At 37.8% G+C, this 19,822-nt stretch overlaps 1 protein-coding gene across 1 annotated transcript; it reads left to right on the top strand.

Moving 5' to 3' along the window:
* Nucleotides 1–9,669: 9,669 nt before the first annotated feature.
* Nucleotides 9,670–15,181, top strand: Utp23 (UTP23 small subunit processome component). The gene is made up of 3 exons (XM_027948814.2): nucleotides 9,670–9,938; nucleotides 13,901–14,075; nucleotides 14,694–15,181. Exons 1-3 carry the CDS (start codon nucleotides 9,751–9,753, stop codon nucleotides 15,075–15,077), a joined length of 747 nt encoding a protein of 248 aa, XP_027804615.1. The 5' UTR covers nucleotides 9,670–9,750; the 3' UTR covers nucleotides 15,078–15,181.
* The last annotated feature ends 4,641 nt before the right edge of the window (nucleotides 15,182–19,822 follow it).

The raw sequence follows: 19,822 nt of genomic DNA, 5'->3' as shown, positions 1-19,822 counted from the left end.
TATGTGATTGTTATGGCATCTCCCAAAACATAAAATTAGCCACTTCTTTTTTAGGGAATCAAGAGTAACCAGGTATAGGAAGAATTAGGAAGTCTACCTTCCAACAGTACTCATGTGAAAGGATCAAAAACTCTCAGTCTATTAAAATGGGTGAAAAAAATAACTTCCCATCTTTTGCCATTATAATTGATGGACTCAGTCTAGATATGAAAATTAATCATATGAGCTGAGTGCAGTGGCACATGCTTGTAATCCCAGCAACTCGGGAGACTGAGTCAGGAGTATTGCAAGTTTGAGGCAATTTAGCATGGCCCTAAGCAACTTTAGCGAGACCCTGTCTCAAAATAAAAAATAAAAAGGACTGGGGATGTGGCTCAGAGGTTAGCATCACTGGGTTCAATCCCAGTGCCAAAAAGAAGAAAGAGAAGGAGGAGCAAAAAAGAAAGAAAATTAAACATGGTAGCTTTCATTCACTCTTACATAATAACCTGAGATAAATTAAGAAAATAAACTTAAAAAGAGGAAGGGTTAGGCCAAGTGTGGTGGCAACACCTATAATCCCAACTACTCAGGAGGCTGACACAGTTGGATCACAAATTCTGCACAACTCAATGAGATCCTGTCTCGGTAGAGCACTCATGAGGCCCTTGGTTCCATCCCCAATATCTATCTATCTATCCCTCTCTCTTTCTGTCTCTCTCTCTCTCTCTCTCTCTCTCTCTCTCTCTCACACACACACACACACACAAAAGGGTCTTTTTTGGCCCACAGTGTTAGAGGTTTTAGTCCATGCTTATTACACCCTGTTGCTTTGAGCCATGATAGGAACATGAGGCACAGGAGCCTGCTCAACTCATGATGACAAAGAATGAAGGGAGAGGAGAGGAGGGGGAAGAAAGGCTGGGGTCCCAGTCACCCCTTCAAGAGCACCCCTCCTGCTGACCTAACTTCATTCACTAGGACCCAATACCTCAAAGTTCCACCACCTTCCAATAGTGCCACAGGTTGCTGACCAATTCTTTAACATATGAGTCTTTGGGAGACACTTATTGAAACCATAGCAAACATATAAATAGGGTGAACCTAAAGTTCAAGATTAAATCAATACACTTTTCATTTTGGCAAAAAAAAAAAATCATTTGACTTAAAACCCTAAACACTCAATGTTTTAGTCAAGTTGAAAAAATGCCTCTGTGGCTGGAATTGTGGCTCAGTGTGAGGTGCGGGGTTTGATTCTCAGCACCACATGCAAATAAATAAATAAACAAAGGTCTGTCAACAACTAAAAAAAGAAGAAAAAATGCCTCTGGGAAATAACTGAAAAAGCTAATAACAACCATTCCTTCGGTATCTCAATCTCTTCACTGTGTTGTCAGCGATTAAAAAAAAAAATGATGTATATGTTAAATATCTTAAAATCAAGGTGTTCATGAAGATAACTATATAATCAACATCAAAGCCTTAGAAGGATTTTGCCTTGATTTGACAAAGATTCCATCAAGAATGCTTTGGACTTAAGTAACCAAAACCAAAGAATAAAACATTTTGAATTAAACAAAAAGGCACTGTACTTTATAGCCTATCAGGGCTCTTAGGGAACAGGGCAGACTGGAAATGAAGCAACACAAAGACACCATTTCCATACCTTTATGATTCTCTCCACTCTGTCCTTTGCAATGTCTTGGTTCTGTCCATAGACTGGCTACCACTGTAATCTCAAAATAGCTGCCAGTAGCGGTTGACACAATACATTTTTTGTTTGTTTATTGAGATAAAAACTCTCCCCCAATCATAGAAAAATCTTCATCTTTACTCTGAGATCAGTTTGGGTCCTGTGCCTCCTTTTGTGTCCACATGTGGAATGAGACTGTGGGAGGTTATACTTGAAGGAGCTAAGCAATTTGTTCAGCTTGATGAAAGGAAAAACAGAAAGGGTAAAGTCAGAGCCAATAAAAAAAAAAAGTTCTTTAAACATAAAACTCAGCATGTGGGCATTATCTACATGTTTGCTACAATAATAATTTTTTAAAAAGACATTTGACCTTTTATGCCAGTATTTTGATTTATGACTTACCAACTTGTATTACAACAAAGTAATCTTGCATTGAAAAAGTTTGAGAAGATTTTGAGTGACTTTTATTTTGTATAATTATGTAATTAATACCTTGTATCGGTGTAATTCAATTACAAATACTAGACTTTGAAATAATAGTCTACTGGATTATTGAAAGCATGTTTAATTTCTTGCCATCAGGAGTTCAGTTTCTGCCCTGTAGTCTTCCTGCTGCTTAAAAATATATACGAAACCATGAGTGAAAGAGACGTCTTCAACATTTTGTTAAATATAAACAAATGGTGTTTTCAGAAAATCTCTTTAAAGGTAAAATCTGACATAATTTTCAATATTTAAACTCCTTTAAGTAACAGTAATAATATTTGCTTACCTAGAGTAATTTTATAAGTATTCATTAATCTTCTTTGATAGGTTAAAATGAATGGTCCCTTATAGCTTGAACTTCTCTACCAGTTTCAGTTACAATTTAAATAAATTTCAAATGGCCATGTTTGTTGCATCAAAGACATTTTTCTCACTGCTAATACTTCTTAACTTTTTGATCTGCTCTGCTAATGTTTGTTTTCACCACTTGAACACTATAAAACATTGTATAGTAAAATGCCAACTATTCAAATCCCTTGTAGTGAAACACTGAATTCCTTTAGATTTACCCAACTTGGCAGTATTCTATGTAAGTATGGTTTCATCTAAATAAACTATTATAGCAAACTTGCTAGTCTAATTTTATATTGTCATCAGACAAGAGTTATTTGATGATATGTAGTGATGGGCAGTTCCTGGTTACTGTCTGGTTTAGAAATGTCCTTGACAGCCAGGTGCAGTGGTGCCCACCTGTAATCCCAATGTCTCCCAAGTTGGAGACCAGCCTCAGAGGTTGCTCAGTGAGGTCCTAAGCAACTTAGTTCCTCAAAATAAAAAATAAATAAATAAATTTTTAAAAACTGGGGATGTAACTCAGTGGTAAAGCACCCATGGATTCAATCCCCATTATGGGGTGGGAGAATAGGGAGAGCCTTGACAAACAGAAATTTCCTTGAAAACTTCCTAAGAGTCATGTTTTCCCCTTTGTTACTTGACTTGAAGGAAGAGCAAGGCTCTTAGTGGCAGGGCTGATACACAGAAATCCTGCTTGGTTTCTTCAGTTGACAAAGGGTGTCTATTAGTCAGAGTTCCTAGAGGAACAGAATCTACAAGAAGTATGATTATAGAAAGGAGATTTATTAGATTGGCTTACACAGTCAGAAGCTGCATGGTCCATAATGGCCGTCTGCAGGCTGGAGAACTGGAGGAACCAGTAGCCCTGCAGTCCAAGAGGCTGAGGTCCCAGAACAAGAGGGATCAACAGTGCTACCCTAGTCATAGACCAAAGGCTTCTGGAAACTCCCTGGAGAATCACTGGCAGAGTCTGCTTTGAAAAAGTCAAAAAGCAAGAGTCTGATATCCTCAGGAGATCACAGTAGCAATTAAGAAAAGAACCCTTCCAATAAGAATCAAGCTTGCATCTGCTCTTGCTTCCTTGTTCTTCAACTTTTATTCCATCCAAGCCACCATCCTGATAGATGGTGCTGTCCAAGCTTAGGGAGGGTCTCCACTTCAGTTTGCTATCCCACATGCCAATCATTCCCAGACACACCCTCATTGACACACCCAGAAGCCTATTAATCATTGGTGTCTCTTAATCCAATCAAGTTGACATTTCAAATTAACCATTACAGGGTAACATTAATATTTCCTTGTTGTCCCTTGCCCACACATCTGGGGTTCTTATTTAGCTAAATTTTCCCTACTAGAGATGTATCCTCCTGACATTAATTCAAATCAAATTGCTTATACTTTCGAAAGAAATTAATGTCAAGATGGCTTCTATAGGATGTGTAAAGGATTTGGTTTATTTTGCTTTGAAAAATGGTCTACCTTTTAGAGCCATCTTAGAAACTAGAATTTTGAACCTGTTTAAAGGAAAGGGCAATTGTATTGGTGAATACGAGTTAACATTGAGTTTTCATCAAACACATCTGTCAGTATAACTCTCCTCTTCTACATCTTTATAGAGCAAACTTGAAATGTATCATTAGAATTGGATTTGGCTGCATCTAAAAGAAATAACATACTTAAAACCAAAGTAGAAGTTTATTTATTTATTCATGTAAAACATATCCAAGGGAAGGAAGTCTAGGTTTGGAAAGATGTTGCAGCCATCTAGCCTCCCTGTCTTAACTGCTTTGCCAGTATTTGCTCATGGACCCATAGGCTGCCGGAGTTCATTCATCACATCCCAATTCCAGGGATTAGGAGGGAAGAAGGGGAAAGAACAAAAGTGCCCATTGCCAAGCTAAGTCAACTTCCCTTAGTAGCCTTCCTAAAAGTCCTTGCAATGCTTACATATCTTTGGCTAGCACATTATCATACTTAACTGCAGAGAGAGGTGGAGAATGAATCCTTTTATCTAGGCATCACTGTCCGAAATAAAAATCAGGATCCTATTGCTGCAAGGAAGAGAGGAGCTGGGCAAAGCAGTGCATGCTTATTATTCCAGTTACTCAGGAGACTGAGGCAGGAGGATTGCAAATTCCACCTCAGGTGAGGCAACCGAGTAAGGCTCTGTCTCAAAATGAAAGAAAAAGGATTGCAGAGGTAATCTGATGTTATAATGGATTCAATTCCCAGTACTAAATTTTTAAAAAATGAGAAGAAGGAAGAGTAAGAGGAAAAGAGAAAGCAGAAGAGGAAGAGAAGGAAAAAAAGGATGAGGAAGAAAAGATAAGAGGAGATAGTAAAAATTCACATTCTGTATCATATTTATTATATTGTCATGTAACCATTAAAAATAGAGAATGAGATCTCTGCCAATGGACCTTGGGGAGGTGTGTATGAGCATTTCTACAAGGATTGTGAAGTGAGAAAAGCAAAATGTATAGAAGTGATGGAATATGATTCCATATTTGCATAAGAGTATCTTCATGTATGGACATGCATGTGTATGCATGTGATATAAGTGTGTGACCATGGAAACACTGCAGAAGGATGCACAGTAGTTTGTTAACTTGTATCATATAGGTAAGAGGAGAGGGAATGAACACATTTTTACTCTTCCACTTATAACAGGATGAACTTTTCCTGTTTTGTAATTAAGAAAATTAAAATTATTAAAATGTGATAGCCTTTAGATCTAACTTTACTGACTTTTCTGACAGATATGAAATTTCACAGTAAAGCAGTCCACAACGGAGTCTATCCTAGGAGATCTCAGTGAAGAGCTTCATACTTCAGTACAAAGCAGTTTCCCTAACTTGTTTTAATATGTATATTTATTTAGCTAAGTTGTTTATTTAGAGAGAATGTTAATTAGATAATTTAGAAAAAGTGTAGTAATCTTTCTGATGAAGGTAAACAAATATTTATAAATATTTAAATATGAGTATAAGGCAGAATAACATTACAATAGATATTTTAGATGAATTTTCTAATGCTTATGGAACTGAACAAAACCATACTTACATTTATGAAATGAAATAGAATAACCATTATAAATTGTATTTAATGTTTACCCATTTAATTCCACTTAGGCTATAAATCTTTCATGAAAAAGTCCTATGTGGGAATTAGTCACACCTTTCAACAATAAATCATTCTCAATGTCAGTTTGTCTTCATCAAAATTTCATGAAGAAAAAAATCCTTGAAATCATGTACAATATCTCATTATAAATTATATTTGATCCACACAGAATAAAGAACATGAAAATTATGAAAATAAATAAATAAATAAAAGAATTCTCTACCAACCTCAGCTGAATGTAAATGTGTATTTGGCATAGAAAATGTCCAGTATAGTGACCTGGTCACTGAGAAAAAAGCTAACAGCTAGCAATACTAAGACATTACTGTTCCTGCACTGTAAGATTAAACAAAATAATGACCATTAAAGGTTTTAATAGCTCTTCCTGTAAGCGGCTGAGGTGATCTGTGAAAATGGTATGCTACTCTCTTGATCTGGAAAACCCCACAAAAATCATGCAAATCAAAAGGTTCAAATCTTGGTGTTTACTCTAAGAACACACATGAAACTGCACAGGCCATCAAGGGTATGCATATCTGAAAAGCCACCAAGCACGTTAAAGATATCACTTTAAAGAAGCAATTTGTGAGCTGGGGTTGTGGCTCAGTGGTGGAGCACTCGCCTAGTGCATGCAGGGCCCTGGGTTTAATTTTCAGCACTACATAAAAATAAATAAAATATTGTGTCTTCTTTAAATATATATATTTAAAGAAGCAATGTGTGCCATTCTGACATTACAGTGGTAGAGTTGGGAGGTGTGCCCAGAGTTTGGATGTAGATTCTCTGGTCATTGAACATATCCAGGTGAACAAAGCACCCAAGATGTGCTGCCATACTTACAGAGCTCATTAACCCATCCATGAGTTCTCACCGCCACACTGAGATGATCCTCACTGAAAGGAACAAATTGTTACTAAACCCACAGAGGAGGCTGCACACAAGAAAAAGATATCCCCAAAGAAACTAAAACAAAAACTTATGGCATGGGAATAAATTCAGTATAAAATAAATGCAAATAACGTAAACAAAATCTAATAATGGTATTATAATAATTTTCAAAATTTTTGATTTAAATTTATATCCAAATAGTTTATTCAATAATGGCAACATTTGACTTCTGCCTTGGTGGTGGCCAAATATTGATTTTCCATTACTAGTACATTTGGCATCTGGACAAAAGTGTATTAAGTGGATCACTTAATAAAAATATCATACTGGATAAACAGTGATATTTTACTTCAAAAGGTCATGAGGAACACTAATGAGCATAATAATGACCTAGGAAGATATTTTTAATAAATGTCACTTCCTTTCCAATACTGTATGCACCACCTGCCCATTAGTAGAAGAAAACTCTGGCATTAATACAAAAAAAAAAAATTAATGCTGAGGTTGCTAAGCTCTATGGTACAATAAGATGTATTGGAAGAAAGATCACATTCACATAACATATATGAGCATATTGTTACAATTGTCCTATTTTATTATTAGTTATTGTTAATGTCTTATGATGAGTTTATAAATTAAACTTTATCATAGATATGCAGGTATAGGGAAAAAAAACATAGTGTATGTAGTTTTTAGGTCTATCCACAGTTTTAGGCCTCCACTGTGGGTCTTGCAATGTTTCCCCTGCAGACGAAGGTAGAATATTGTAGTACCCTTTTCCCTCACCACTTGTTCTGAATCAGAAATGGGCATTTTAAAAATGCACAATAAAAGTTTTTCCTACAAGTCCTGGGATCATGTTTTAAGAAACACTGCAGTAATATAAAACTTTATTTTCAATTTGATAATCAACACTCTAGGCTGTCTTCAGATTTTCATCAGAAGGGTAGTTGTGCAAATTGGCACTGTCATAAATGCAAAACTTGAAAAAATTATGCTGTAGTTTAGTAAATTTAAGCAAGAACAACAAAATAGAATGTGGCTCAAATCCCTAGTGTTATACCACATTTTCCTTCATACTGAAAAGTAGCTAAGGAACTGGTAGACAGATCTGTGAGGCTACTTTAAAAAAGGTTTTAATTGTTTTTTTCAGGCTGGAATGGTATCATTTCTCTCTTTGTAGGGGGAGGATAGTTGGAGGGGGAGTTGGCATACAGTGATAAAGAAAGGATTCAAATCAGAACATAGTGGGCAATTATACTTAAGGACCACGAATCCAATCCTACACTGATTTTTCATGGCTTCCAGTTCCTAAATTTATTTTCAGTTCAATGAAAGCAGCCATCTAAGTGATGGGTTGGGACTGAGGTCAGGACTAACTTTATAGAAAACCTTAGTTCCAATTTCATAAACCTATATATTGAAATAAAAACCCAAATGCAAACAATACATTTCAATCACATTGTAAATCATTTTTCTGTAACAGTTCTTTCAATCTTCAGCCAAAACTGGAACTGGGACAAATTCCAGGCCAGGACAAAAATGAAAATTTCCATATTCCCTTTCCTTTGATTAGCAGATATCCACTGGGGAACTCGAAGTTTTCTGATTCACTTTTTTTTACTAATCAAATTGACCAAATAATTTCTAAACCTTCAACCAGTTCTGTACCTTCCTGTTATTAGCCCAGTGTATAGATTTCCCCTGTCAGAAACTATGGACATGAAAGTTGTCCTTAAAATGGAACTAAGGCCTGGCAATACTGCACCTTGTGACCCCAGAGACTGAAGCAGGAGGATTCTAGGTTCAAAGCCAGCCTGTGCAACTTAGCAAGAACCTGTCTTAAAATATAAAGTACAAAAGGGATGGGATATAGTTCAGTGATAGAGCAACACTGGATTCAATCCCCTGTAACCCTCTCCCCACAAAGAAAGTTCTTCCAGGACACTTCCTATGAGTGATTAAAAATGGTCTTAAGGGGAGGAGGAGATGCAAAACAGTGGGACCCTTTACTCTAACATATGGCTCCTGAGTGGGATTAACTTCTATAGGGTATAGTAAGAATGTGTGAACTTCAAGCTGGTGACCTACGTTCCCCACACCCAGGAACCACATGCCCTTAGTATCTGAGCTTAACTCTTTTTTTTTTGTACTGAGGATTGAACCCAGGGGCATTCCAACACTGAGCCACATCCCAGGGTCACACTGAGTTCTTAGAGCCTCGCTTTTGCTGAAGCTAGCTTTGAACTCGTGATCCATCTGCCTCAGCCTCCCAAGCCACTGGGATTACAGGTGTACAACATGGCTTCTGGCATTGTGCTTAACTTTTTTACAGGAAAGCAGTCACTACAAACCTCCCAAGCCATGGCTGTCCAATACTGACTTTTTTGTTGTTCTTGTGGTACTGGGGATGGAACCCAGGGCACTCTACCACTGAGCCACATCCCCAGACTTTTTTTTTTTTTTTTTAATCATGAAAGGAAAGTCTCACTAAGTTGCTTAGGACCTCGCTAAATGGCGGAGGCTGGCCTTGAGCTTGTGATTCTCCTGCTCCAGCCTTCAAAGTCACTGGGATTACAGGCGTGCACCCATCTGCCCTGCCAATATTGGCTTCTTTCCTTTTCTCACTTGGGAATTATAAACATGAAGGGCAGTAATAAGGACACATTCCATACTCCCTTTCCTTTGATTATTTTTCTTTGAAGCGGATACTCAGCAGATATCCACTGGGGAACTCTGATTCACTTTCTTTATTAATCAAATTGACCAAATAATTTCTAAACCTTCAACCAGTTCCCGTTATTAGCCCGGTGTAGTTCACAAGTTTCTGGAACATATTTGGGCTCAACACTATCACTTACTATTTTTATACTGCCAGTCTTTGGAGGCTTGCTACGTGCAAAATAATGAATTAAACCAAGCGAGACCACCATCAGGCCGAAGTCAAGGTGCGCCCAGGCCGGGAATCGCGCGCTTCAGCGGTTTTCCCGCGCCGGCCCGGGCCCCGCCCCCAGAGCCTGCCCCTTAAAGCGCGGGCACGACGCTCCAAGCGTCCGATAGTCTGTGAGTGACGTAAGCCAGGAGGCCGGTAGGGGAAAACCCAGGCGATTGCTTCCGGGGCCATAGGTGCTTTATTTCCGGGAGGAGCCGGCACTGCGGGACGCAGGCGTGCGTAAGGTTTGTGCTACTGTGTTCGGCCTGGTGGCCTCGGTCGGAGTAAGCCAGCCATGAAGATTACCAGGCAGAAACACGCCAAGAAGCATCTTGGCTTCTTCCGCAACAATTTCGGAGTCCGCGAGCCGTACCAGATCCTGCTGGACGGCACCTTCTGTCAGGCAGCGCTGCGGGGCCGCGTCCAGCTGCGGGAGCAGCTGCCTCGCTACCTTATGGGGGAGACGCAGCTGTGCACCACCAGGTGGGCCCGGCGAGGAGGCGCAGGGGTTGGGGAATGTGCTAGAGGCCTGCGTTGCGAACCCTCGAGGTGTAAAACGCCCTGCCCACGAGGAGTTGATGATAAGTGGAGGCCCCCCTGGCAGTTGGTCTAAAATCTTCATAGTAGGCAGTTGTGCAGTACACTGCGAATATCAGGTGTAGCTAGCCTGGTGAATAAGAACTAGTGTTTGGCAGTCAGGGAGACCTGGCATCGAATCTTGGTCCCACTCTTACCAGCTCTGTGATTTCGGCAGCGTTACTTAACCTCTCAATCTCACATTGCTCAGATGCAAAAATAGAGATTATAAATACTTATAAGATTGTCTTAATGTCATGTAGAGCATTTTTCAGCACACACACACAAAAAACTCCTTTAAATGGTTGCTGGTATTTGCATAGCTGGTTAACGTGTATCGTCCATCTAGTTCTTTACACATGTGCACACACAAACACAGCTTTTACTGTGTACACTGTGTTTTTTTTTTGTCTTCTTTATTCACATCACACTATTTGATGGACAGGTTTCCATAGGTGGAATTTCTCAAGCAGCGCCAGAACTGGGTTGCAGATACCCTCAAATTTTTCACGCCCTTAGTTTTCAGTGCTGCCAGACAATGTCTTCAGTAGCCTGGGCCTTTGAATTAATTGTTTCAGGCTATGAGCATTTTGTTCAGTTAGTCTTGTGTACCACAGAAATATTACCATTTAAAAAATTGTTTTGGGTACCGGGGATTGAACCCAGAAGCACTTAACCACTGAGCCATATCCTCAGCCTTTTTTATTTTGAGACAGTATCTCACTGAGTTGCTCAGCCTGGCTTTGGATTTGAGAGCCTTCTCCCTTAGCCTCCTGAGTTGCTACATTATAGACATGCACCACCATGCCCAGCTAGAAATATTACCATTTTAATAGCATAGTACCATGAAATTAAAAAGGTTGAGAAGTTCTGCAGGAACATATGTAGTCTACAGCATTTCTTCTTTCAAGAATTTAACTTCTGGAGATTTTCAACAACACAAAAGTAGAATAATGTAATGAAACTATCACCTAGCTTTTGCAGTCATCAACATGGCCAATCTTGTTGACTCTCCACTCCCCCTTTATTGATGGGTTATTTTATTTATTAACTATTATTATTGGGCTTGTATCATGAAGAGATAAAGAAGTCTTTTTAAAATCAGGATCCAGCTGGGCATGGTAGTGCATGCCTGAAAAAAAAAAAATCCCAGCAGCTCAGGAGGCTGAGGCAGGAGGATTGCAAGTTCAAAGCCAACCTCGGCAATTTAGCAAGGCCTTAAGTAACTCAGGGAGACTCTGTCTATAAATAAAGTATTTTTAAAAAGGCGGGGGTGCTGGGGATGTGACTTACTGGTTAAATGCCTGTGGGTTCAATCCCCATTTCAAAAAACCTAGGATCCTGCTGGGTTTCTGTTCTCCCAACTAAAAGGCTCAGGGATCATTCCAGTTAAAACTGGGCTAACTGGGCTGCACAAAATAACCACACAAGAGACACAAATACCTTTTTCTTTGGGGTCGCTGTGACAGCTCCTCTGACCTTAAGGGTCCACAGAAAGAGAGCTGAGAGCACACACTGACACCTTTTATTGAGGAGAAGCTATTCAGATGAGGCAAGGGGTCAGGTTTCAGGAGGCTGAGTCTGTCTTCTTGATGTCCACTCTGAGCAGGTTGACTGACACCTGGGTAGGCCACACCCAAGGACACAGTAAGAGAAGGGGACACACACAAGGCACTTACTTCCATGGAAGATTCTATCCTAAACAGGGCAAGGAATTATATTACAAAGGAACAGGTGAGCATAGCTTCACCCATGGGGCTGTAGCAAGACACACCCATACACCGACCCTCGAACCAAAGAAGGTTGGGGAAAGCTCTGCCTCTTTCTGTGACTGAGTGCCTCAGCACCCAGCCGGGGAGTGTGACCCAGTCACGGGTAAGGTTGGTCTCCCACAGGATCCAAACAAGATATATAAATTGCTTTCATTCTACAACTCTTTAAGATTTTCAAAATTATAACAATTTATCCTTCCCACTTTTTTTTTTTTTTGACGTGTTTTTGAGATACTGGGGCATGCACTTGTTAGACAAGCAGTCCACCTGCACACCTGCAATCCCAGCAGCATTGGAGGCTGAGGAAGGAGGATAGCAAGTTTGAGGTCAGCCTCAGCAACTTAGCAACACCCTGTCTCCAAAAAAAAAAGGGGGGGGGGTAGGAAAAGGAAAAAAGAAATAGTGCAAGCTTAAACCTGGGAGATGAAAGGCTTCACCCAAAATTTTTGTAAGGAGACTGCTGAAATAGGTAGGACTAACTAGCCACTGATGGGATATGGGTAGGAATGAGGAAGAAGGGTCAGTTATGATTTCAGATTTCTACCTAAGATGTCTGAAAAAATAATGATTCCAAAAGGATACCAAATCTTAGAGGAGAAATTTGCAGTTAGGAAAGTAGTTTGATTTTAGACATGGTGGATTTAAAGAACTTATAGAAGGACAACCAGGAAGTATTCAATAAGTCTGCAATTCCTGAAACAGGTCAAAACTGATTACTGAAAAAAAATTAAATCATCTTTCTTAAAAAACAAAATGAAACTAATGAGATGATAGAGGAGATGAAGCAAGGAAAAGTCTGGCAAGGACTGGGTAGGGTTGATGAAATCTCTGGCTCATTGGTGTTTTTTTTTCTCTCTCTCTCTCTCTCTCTCTCTCTCTCTCTCTCTCTCTCTCTCGTTAGTGGGAAGAAGTGCCTGAGTACCCTTTCTTATTAAAATGCTAATACAAGTGGGTCTCCATAACTATGAGTACGCCATTTGTAGATTCAAGGAACCTTAGAAAACATTTTGACGGAAAAAAATGCATCTGTAACAAATGTGTAGAGACTTTTTTTTTTTATATATATTATTCCCTAAACAACGTACTATAACAACCCTATATAGCATTTACCTTATGTTAGGTGTTAGAAGTCTCTAGAAATGGTTTAAGGTATACAGGAAGATGTGTTTAGATTATATGCAAAGACTGTGCCGTTTTATAGAAGAGATGAGTATTCCCAGATTTTGGTATCAGTGGGGATCCTAGAACCAATCCCACAAAGATATGAAGGATGACTGTACTTGGTTCTTCTATAAGAGATGCAGACTAGGGGAAGAGAGAGGAGCTAGAAATTTTTAAAAAATTAATATCACTGTGTCATTCCAATTTTGGTAGTTTATACATGAGACTGAGAAACATTGACTTATATTAATATGAAAATGCAGATTGAAAAGAGGTTATGATTTTAAACATCCTCATGACTTGAGAATTTTTACTTTTCTGAGTTGAAAATATACAAATTTTGAGAGTATACACATTTGCACTTGAAGTAAAAGCCTATCCATTGGCGGCGGGCAAGGGATCTGTTGTCAAACTGTTGGATTTATGTCTTGGCTTTTCCACAGTTGCTTGAATTGGAATGTGTTAATTGAAATCTCTCAGAATGGGGTGCTCTAAAATAAGAATAATTTTAAAGTAACTTCATAAGTTATTTTGAGATAAAGGAAGAATTTATGTGAAGAACAATTTGAATGGGCTGAAGATATAGTTCAGAGGTACAGTGCTTGCCTAGCATGGACAAGGCCCTAAGTTTGATTTCCAGCACTGCAAAATAGAAAAAAATAAACAAATTTTAAAAAGCAATGTGCATGCTGTCAGGCACATAATAAGTACTAAGTAAATTTTAGCAATTATATTCTTTCTGCTTGGTCCATGCATTTTCGAAGTCTTTTAAGATTAAAATAGCTACCTTATGACAATTTCAAATTGTAATGGTATAGTTTTACATTTTAAAAACTTCAGTATTGTGTTTTATACTTCCTTTTTTTTTTTTTTTAAAGAAATATCTTTGTTATAATTGTGGGCTACTAATAGCATTTTTTTCTTGTCTTTTTTCAGATGTGTGTTAAAGGAATTAGAAACATTGGGAAAGGATTTATATGGGGCAAAACTGATTGCACAGAAATGCCAAGTTCGAAATTGTCCCCATTTCAAGAATGCAGTGAGTGGATCAGAATGTCTGCTTTCCATGGTTGAAGAGGGAAATCCTCATCATTATTTTGTGGCAACACAGGTAATTTTGAACCACAAATCAATTTTAACTATTTCTGTATTTTAAGTATATGGAGCTTTTTGTAATCAGAAAAAATTTGCTGAAAGTGATTTTAAAAATATAGATCTTCATTTTCAGTCAATAAAAGGAATTGTCATTTGAGACTATGCGAGAACCTGCAGTGTATTGAATTTGCTCTTGTCACTGAAGTTTCTTTTTTGAGAATGAAGAATTATTGATATAGAAATGTGTGATTTGTTTTAGGGTTCTTCAAGAGAAGATGGTCAAGAAGTTCATATGCACACTGATTTGCTTAAATATTTTCTTCCAGAATTATAAACTTACATAGAGGCAAAGCTGAATCTAGAATCCAAGTCTTAATTTCTGTTTCTCTTAGCACTTTTTTTCCTTCCTTCCTTCACCCTTGACTATTGACAAATCCAGGTCATACTTCTGCTACTTACATTGCTTGATCTCAGTTTGTGTTTTCCTTCCTTTATTATAAAATATACCCTTAGTGAGACACACTGATTTAAAAAATATAATTTGTGTATACCCCTCATTAAGTTCTTAGGAGCCTATATAAGTTACCTTAATTGACATATTTGAACTAAATAATTCTATTTTTCTTTTTAATAGGATCAGAATTTATCTGTGAAAGTAAAGAAAAAGCCTGGGATTCCTCTGATGTTTATCATTCAGAACACTATAGTCTTGGACAAACCTTCTCCCAAAACAATCGCCTTTGTTAAAGCGGTAGAGTCAGGTCAGCTTGTCTCAGTGCATGAGAAAGAAAGTATCAAGCAACTCAAACAGGAACAGGGGTTAGTGAAAAATCCTGAACAGAGAAGAAGAAAAAAGCGCAAGAAAATAAGTGGCCCCAATCCTCTTAGCTGTTTGAAGAAAAAGAAAAAAACAGAGGACACAAAATCACCTGCTTCTAAAAAGAAAAGAAAAAGAATAAGAATCCGGAACAGATCTACCTCCAAAGTACTTTCTGAGAAGCAGAATGCAGAAGGATAATGAATTCTTTGGATACTTCTAAAGACATTCACGTGTGAAAAATTAATTTACTTTAAAGACTATATTTATGATTAAAGATTAAACTTATTTTTATAAATGAATAATGACCCATATGCTTTTTCCTAAAATAACTTATAAAATAGAGTAGTTAGGTTTAGGTGTAATAGAGTGCACTTTTTTCAGTGGTTTTGATAGAGATTTTTCATTGTAAAATTATTGTTTCCCATCTCTCCCAAATGTTGTATGCAAATAGGTTTTAAAATCAAACAGTTTGGGGCTGGGATTGTGGTTCAGTGGTAGAGTGCTTGTCTAGCACGTCTGAGGCCCTGGGTTTGATCCTCAGCACCACATAAAAATAAAGTTATTATGTCCAACTACTTCTAAAAAATAAATGTTTAAAAAAAATTCAAACAGTTCTAAAAGGCTTGTGACAAAAAAAGAGGCAGTGCCTCAGATATACAGAGGAAATTTCCTCTTTCAACTTCAGAGTTCACATTACCAAATTATATGGATATTGCTACCTTCTATCCATTCGTTATTTGACCTACTACTACAATGGAGTAGTAGGTCAATGGAGATTGTGTTACTTTGACTCCTCTCCCATTTTTCTGCCACATATATTTTAGTTTTTGTACATCACAAATTCCATGTTTGTATTATTAACAACTAGAGTTATCAGACTTTTCAAAAATGTTCTCTTCTGAACTAAGTGGTATGCTATGATTACATTTGTTTATTATACCATTATTTCTGACGTTAATGTCCTCATTTTTTTTTTTGGCATCTGACTTAATTTTGCAGTATTTGCCATTAACAACGTAAAGGACTTCACAGTATAGTTTTCCATATGGTTATTACCAGGTCATTCTTTTCCCCTGGATTACTCAGGTACCAATGTGCAAAGTATTCTCTTGAGCATTTCCTTGTCACCTAAGTATTCTTTGCCTTTATCCAGAGGATTTTGTCACATTCTTTGCCTACATTCTTTGTTTTATTCATCCATATTTTTACCCTAAAGGAGCACAGAGTATGTAGGAAATATATATTTTGACTTTTTTTTTTAATTTGCGGTGTTGGGGATTGAACCCAGAGCTGTGCACATACTAGGTGAGTGTTCTACCTGCTGAGCTATATCCCCAGCCCAGTGTTTGATTGGCAGTGTGTCTCTGTCATCTTTGTTGCACTGATAATCTAGCAAAGTATAGGATTCCTGGTTGAAGATAATTTCATTCACATTTCCTTAAGAACCTCTCAATTATAAATATTTATAAGTTGCTAGGGGAAAAAAAGCCCCTTTACCTTCTTTGAGTTCCATTTGTCCTGTGGGTTGATAATTTTCTTTTAGATGTGAATGTTAACTTCGACAGCAAGAATCCCAAAATAGCATTCTAAGATTGTATTGTTCAAAGTGTACAAAGATTCAAATGTTTTTGCATTGTAAGATTGAATGTATAAAGTTATTGGAAAAGTGAAATCTGATCAACAGCTCCTGACTTGGCCTTGATGTCACCTTAGAGCAGTGGTTCTTAATCTACCTTCAGAGCATCATGATGAGGTACAAAGTACATCATGAATAACTTATTAATAGCTAAACTGACATTTCTTATATGTGAGAATTGTAATTCCTACAGAAATGTTATTTTCAGTTGAGGTCAAGGACACTTTGGAAGTGTCCATTTCAAATATGCTAAAACACATTCATTCTAACAAAATTATCTACACTCATTCAGCATTGATCATCTATTAATAGTCTGAACTAGAACTGAAGAGCTGGGAAAACATGTTTATGCAGTAGTTATTAAAATATTAAAATCATTAGTATTTTGAAACTGATTAATTACATATTTTTCTGGTAAAATTACCTTTAAAGATATATTTTAAAGTATCTCATGTCCTTGTACTATAGTTTTTTAGTGAATGCTACCCTTTTGTTACCTCCATTAAAATCTGAATCACGACTTTCTCTCTAAAATTTGGTGAAGGGAGCCCTGGTACTATGCATATGAGATTATAACCCATCTTGTAGTTTGGGGTAAAAATGTTGAGAACCTTTGCTTTAAAGAGTAGTTACTAACTTTATTGGGCATAGCACTTTGGAACATTGAAACTTTACCAACCTAATAAATAATGTTTCTGAAGGCCATTATCTCTTATGAATAATCCAAAATAATTTGCAGTTATGTTTAAACAGGATTTGGTCAGACTCCCAACATTTTTACAGCCTTTTGGCCTCTTTTCATTCCCACAGAAAAACTGAAGTTTGGAAGGCAGAATTATTCTCCTCTTTCTCTTTTTTTTTAAGAGAGAGAGAGAGAAAGAGAATTTTTTTTTTTTAATACTTATTTTTTAGTTATCGGCGGACACAACATCTCCGTTTTGTATGTGGTGCTGAGGATCAAACCCGGGCGGCACGCATGCCAGGCGAGCACGCTACCGCTTGAGCCACATCCCCAGCCCCTCCTCTTTCTCTTTATTTGTGCAGAGTTAGGAGCTTGTGTTTTATGTTTGCATCTAGGTAAAGCAAGGTGGTTGTGATTTGACAAGCTTAATAGTTTTTCATGTGCAAGTAGAAAGAATAGTTTGAAACATTTTATTGTAGTATAATTTCCATTAAGAATTCTTAGTTTAGATGTAAATGAAAAAAAAAAAAAGGATTGCTTACACCAATTAAATACTATGAAAGTCCTGACCAACCACAATGCATCTCAATTCGTTCCCAAGTTCTTAGTATGTGATGTTACTTAGATCTTTATTTCTTAAACATTTCCATCCAAATATTCCCTAATTAGAGGATCATGGAAGTTTTCCCTTAGAACGTCATGAAATGATTACCCACCTCCCAAAATTTAAATAATGCTTACTTACTATCCCCCTACCCCTGCCATTGCTAACTAGATTCCCAAAATACCACTAGTCCACATTTAAGTTTGTTACTTTGACTCAATTAACTAGTCTATTCAAGTGTGTGTGTGTGGGGGGGGGGGGAGTTGTGATGATCAAGTGACAAATCAACTGCATTATAGGTCAAGTTTCAATCTAATAGGCTCAGTAGTTTTGTGAGCTCATCCCGTGTTTTCCCCCAGTTCCAGAGTATATACTAGTTAACAGCTGGTTGTGTTCCCATATTGGCTCTCTCTCATTTATGGACCAAGGGTCATTAGGGTAGAGAAAGTTAAGTGGGAACTGTTGATTTCTCCTTCCTGCCAGATAGTGACAAAAGATAGACATAATGGAGTAATTGCCAGGATTACTATGGTTATCACATACTTGAATGAGGCGGAAGTGTTGATTCCTATTATGTCTTCACCTTTTGGGCCTGGGCAGAAAGCAGATGGACTTTAAAATAGGACTGGATTATTTTAACATTAATTAGAGGTGGTTTATTGGTAGTTTTTCCAAGTGTAATACCTTTGCTAGAACAAATCAACCTGGTATGGAAAATGCTACCTCTCCCTCTACCAATTTGCAAGGACCACCAAAAGAACTTTCCTTTTCCTTGACAGGATCAATAGTATGCCTTTGGTCTTGCTCTATGTGTACGGCAGCTTACTAGCTCAGCCATAATACAGTCTTCAGAAATTTTGAACATCTTGACATTTTGCAGAATATCACACTGGCCCACTACATTGATGACACTGCACAAATTGAATTGGATGAGCAAGTAGTTGCACTGGAAGTAGCAAATGAGAAATGTTTAATCAAGCTTTATAAACAAACTGCAGATGGGAGATAAACCCTATGAAAAGTCAGAGGGCACCCACCTCTGCTATGTATATGTCATTTACAGTGCCAATTTGGAGATGGTGCTCTGAAAGTATGGAGGTTTGTTCTGCAACATGAATATAAGCTTTGAATCAGAGACCAATTGTTATGGATTGGATTTGGAACATCCCCTTAAGCTTCATGTATTGCTGACTTGGTTCCCCTCTAGTGGGGGCAGTGGTGGGAGAGGTGGAAACTTTAAGGGGTGGAGTCAAGTTGGAAGAGATAGATCACTGGGAATGCGCCTTTATGGGGTTTATTTCCCTGCCCTCCCTTCTGTCTCCTGGCTGCCATGTTGCTCTGCTGCACCCTACTCACCATGCTCTTCTCCCTCACCACAGGTTCAGAAACAGTGGAGTCAAATGACCAAAGACAGAAGCCTTTGAAACTATGAGCCAAAATAAACCTTTCCTCAATTCAGTTGTTTTTCTCAGGTTTTTATCACAACAACAGAAAGCTGACCAACACACACAGATAGTGTATCTCTCCTATAAAATATATAGGTTCAGGAATTAAGGGGTAGAAGTAGGAATAGCTCCTCTCACTATTACATTTTGTAACCAACTACAAACATCAGAAATAATTCCTTCTATATAACTGCACCCTTGTACCATTGACCATCCTTTCCCTGTCCCTTTCTCCTCACACCCTTCCTAGACTCTGGTAACCACTGTTCTATTATCTACTTCTTTGAGATCAACCTTTTGGCTTCTACATATAAGTGAGAACATGCAGTATTTGTCTTTCTGTGTCTGACTTATATGTAGAAGCCAACACAATTTCCTTTAGATTCATCCATGTTGCTGCAAATGGCATAATTACACCTTTTTTAATGACAGAAGAATATTCCATGTGCATGTGTACCACATTTTCTTTATCCATTCATCAGTTATTGGACTCTTTATCCATTCATCAGTTATTGGACTCTTAGGTTGCTTCTATTTCTTAGGTATTGTAAATATTGCTATAGTCAACATGGGAGT

This window comes from Marmota flaviventris, chromosome 15 (assembly GCF_047511675.1).
Source record: "Marmota flaviventris isolate mMarFla1 chromosome 15, mMarFla1.hap1, whole genome shotgun sequence".
Classification (NCBI taxonomy): Eukaryota; Metazoa; Chordata; class Mammalia; order Rodentia; family Sciuridae; genus Marmota; species Marmota flaviventris.
This window is presented reverse-complemented; position numbering and strand designations above follow the sequence as displayed.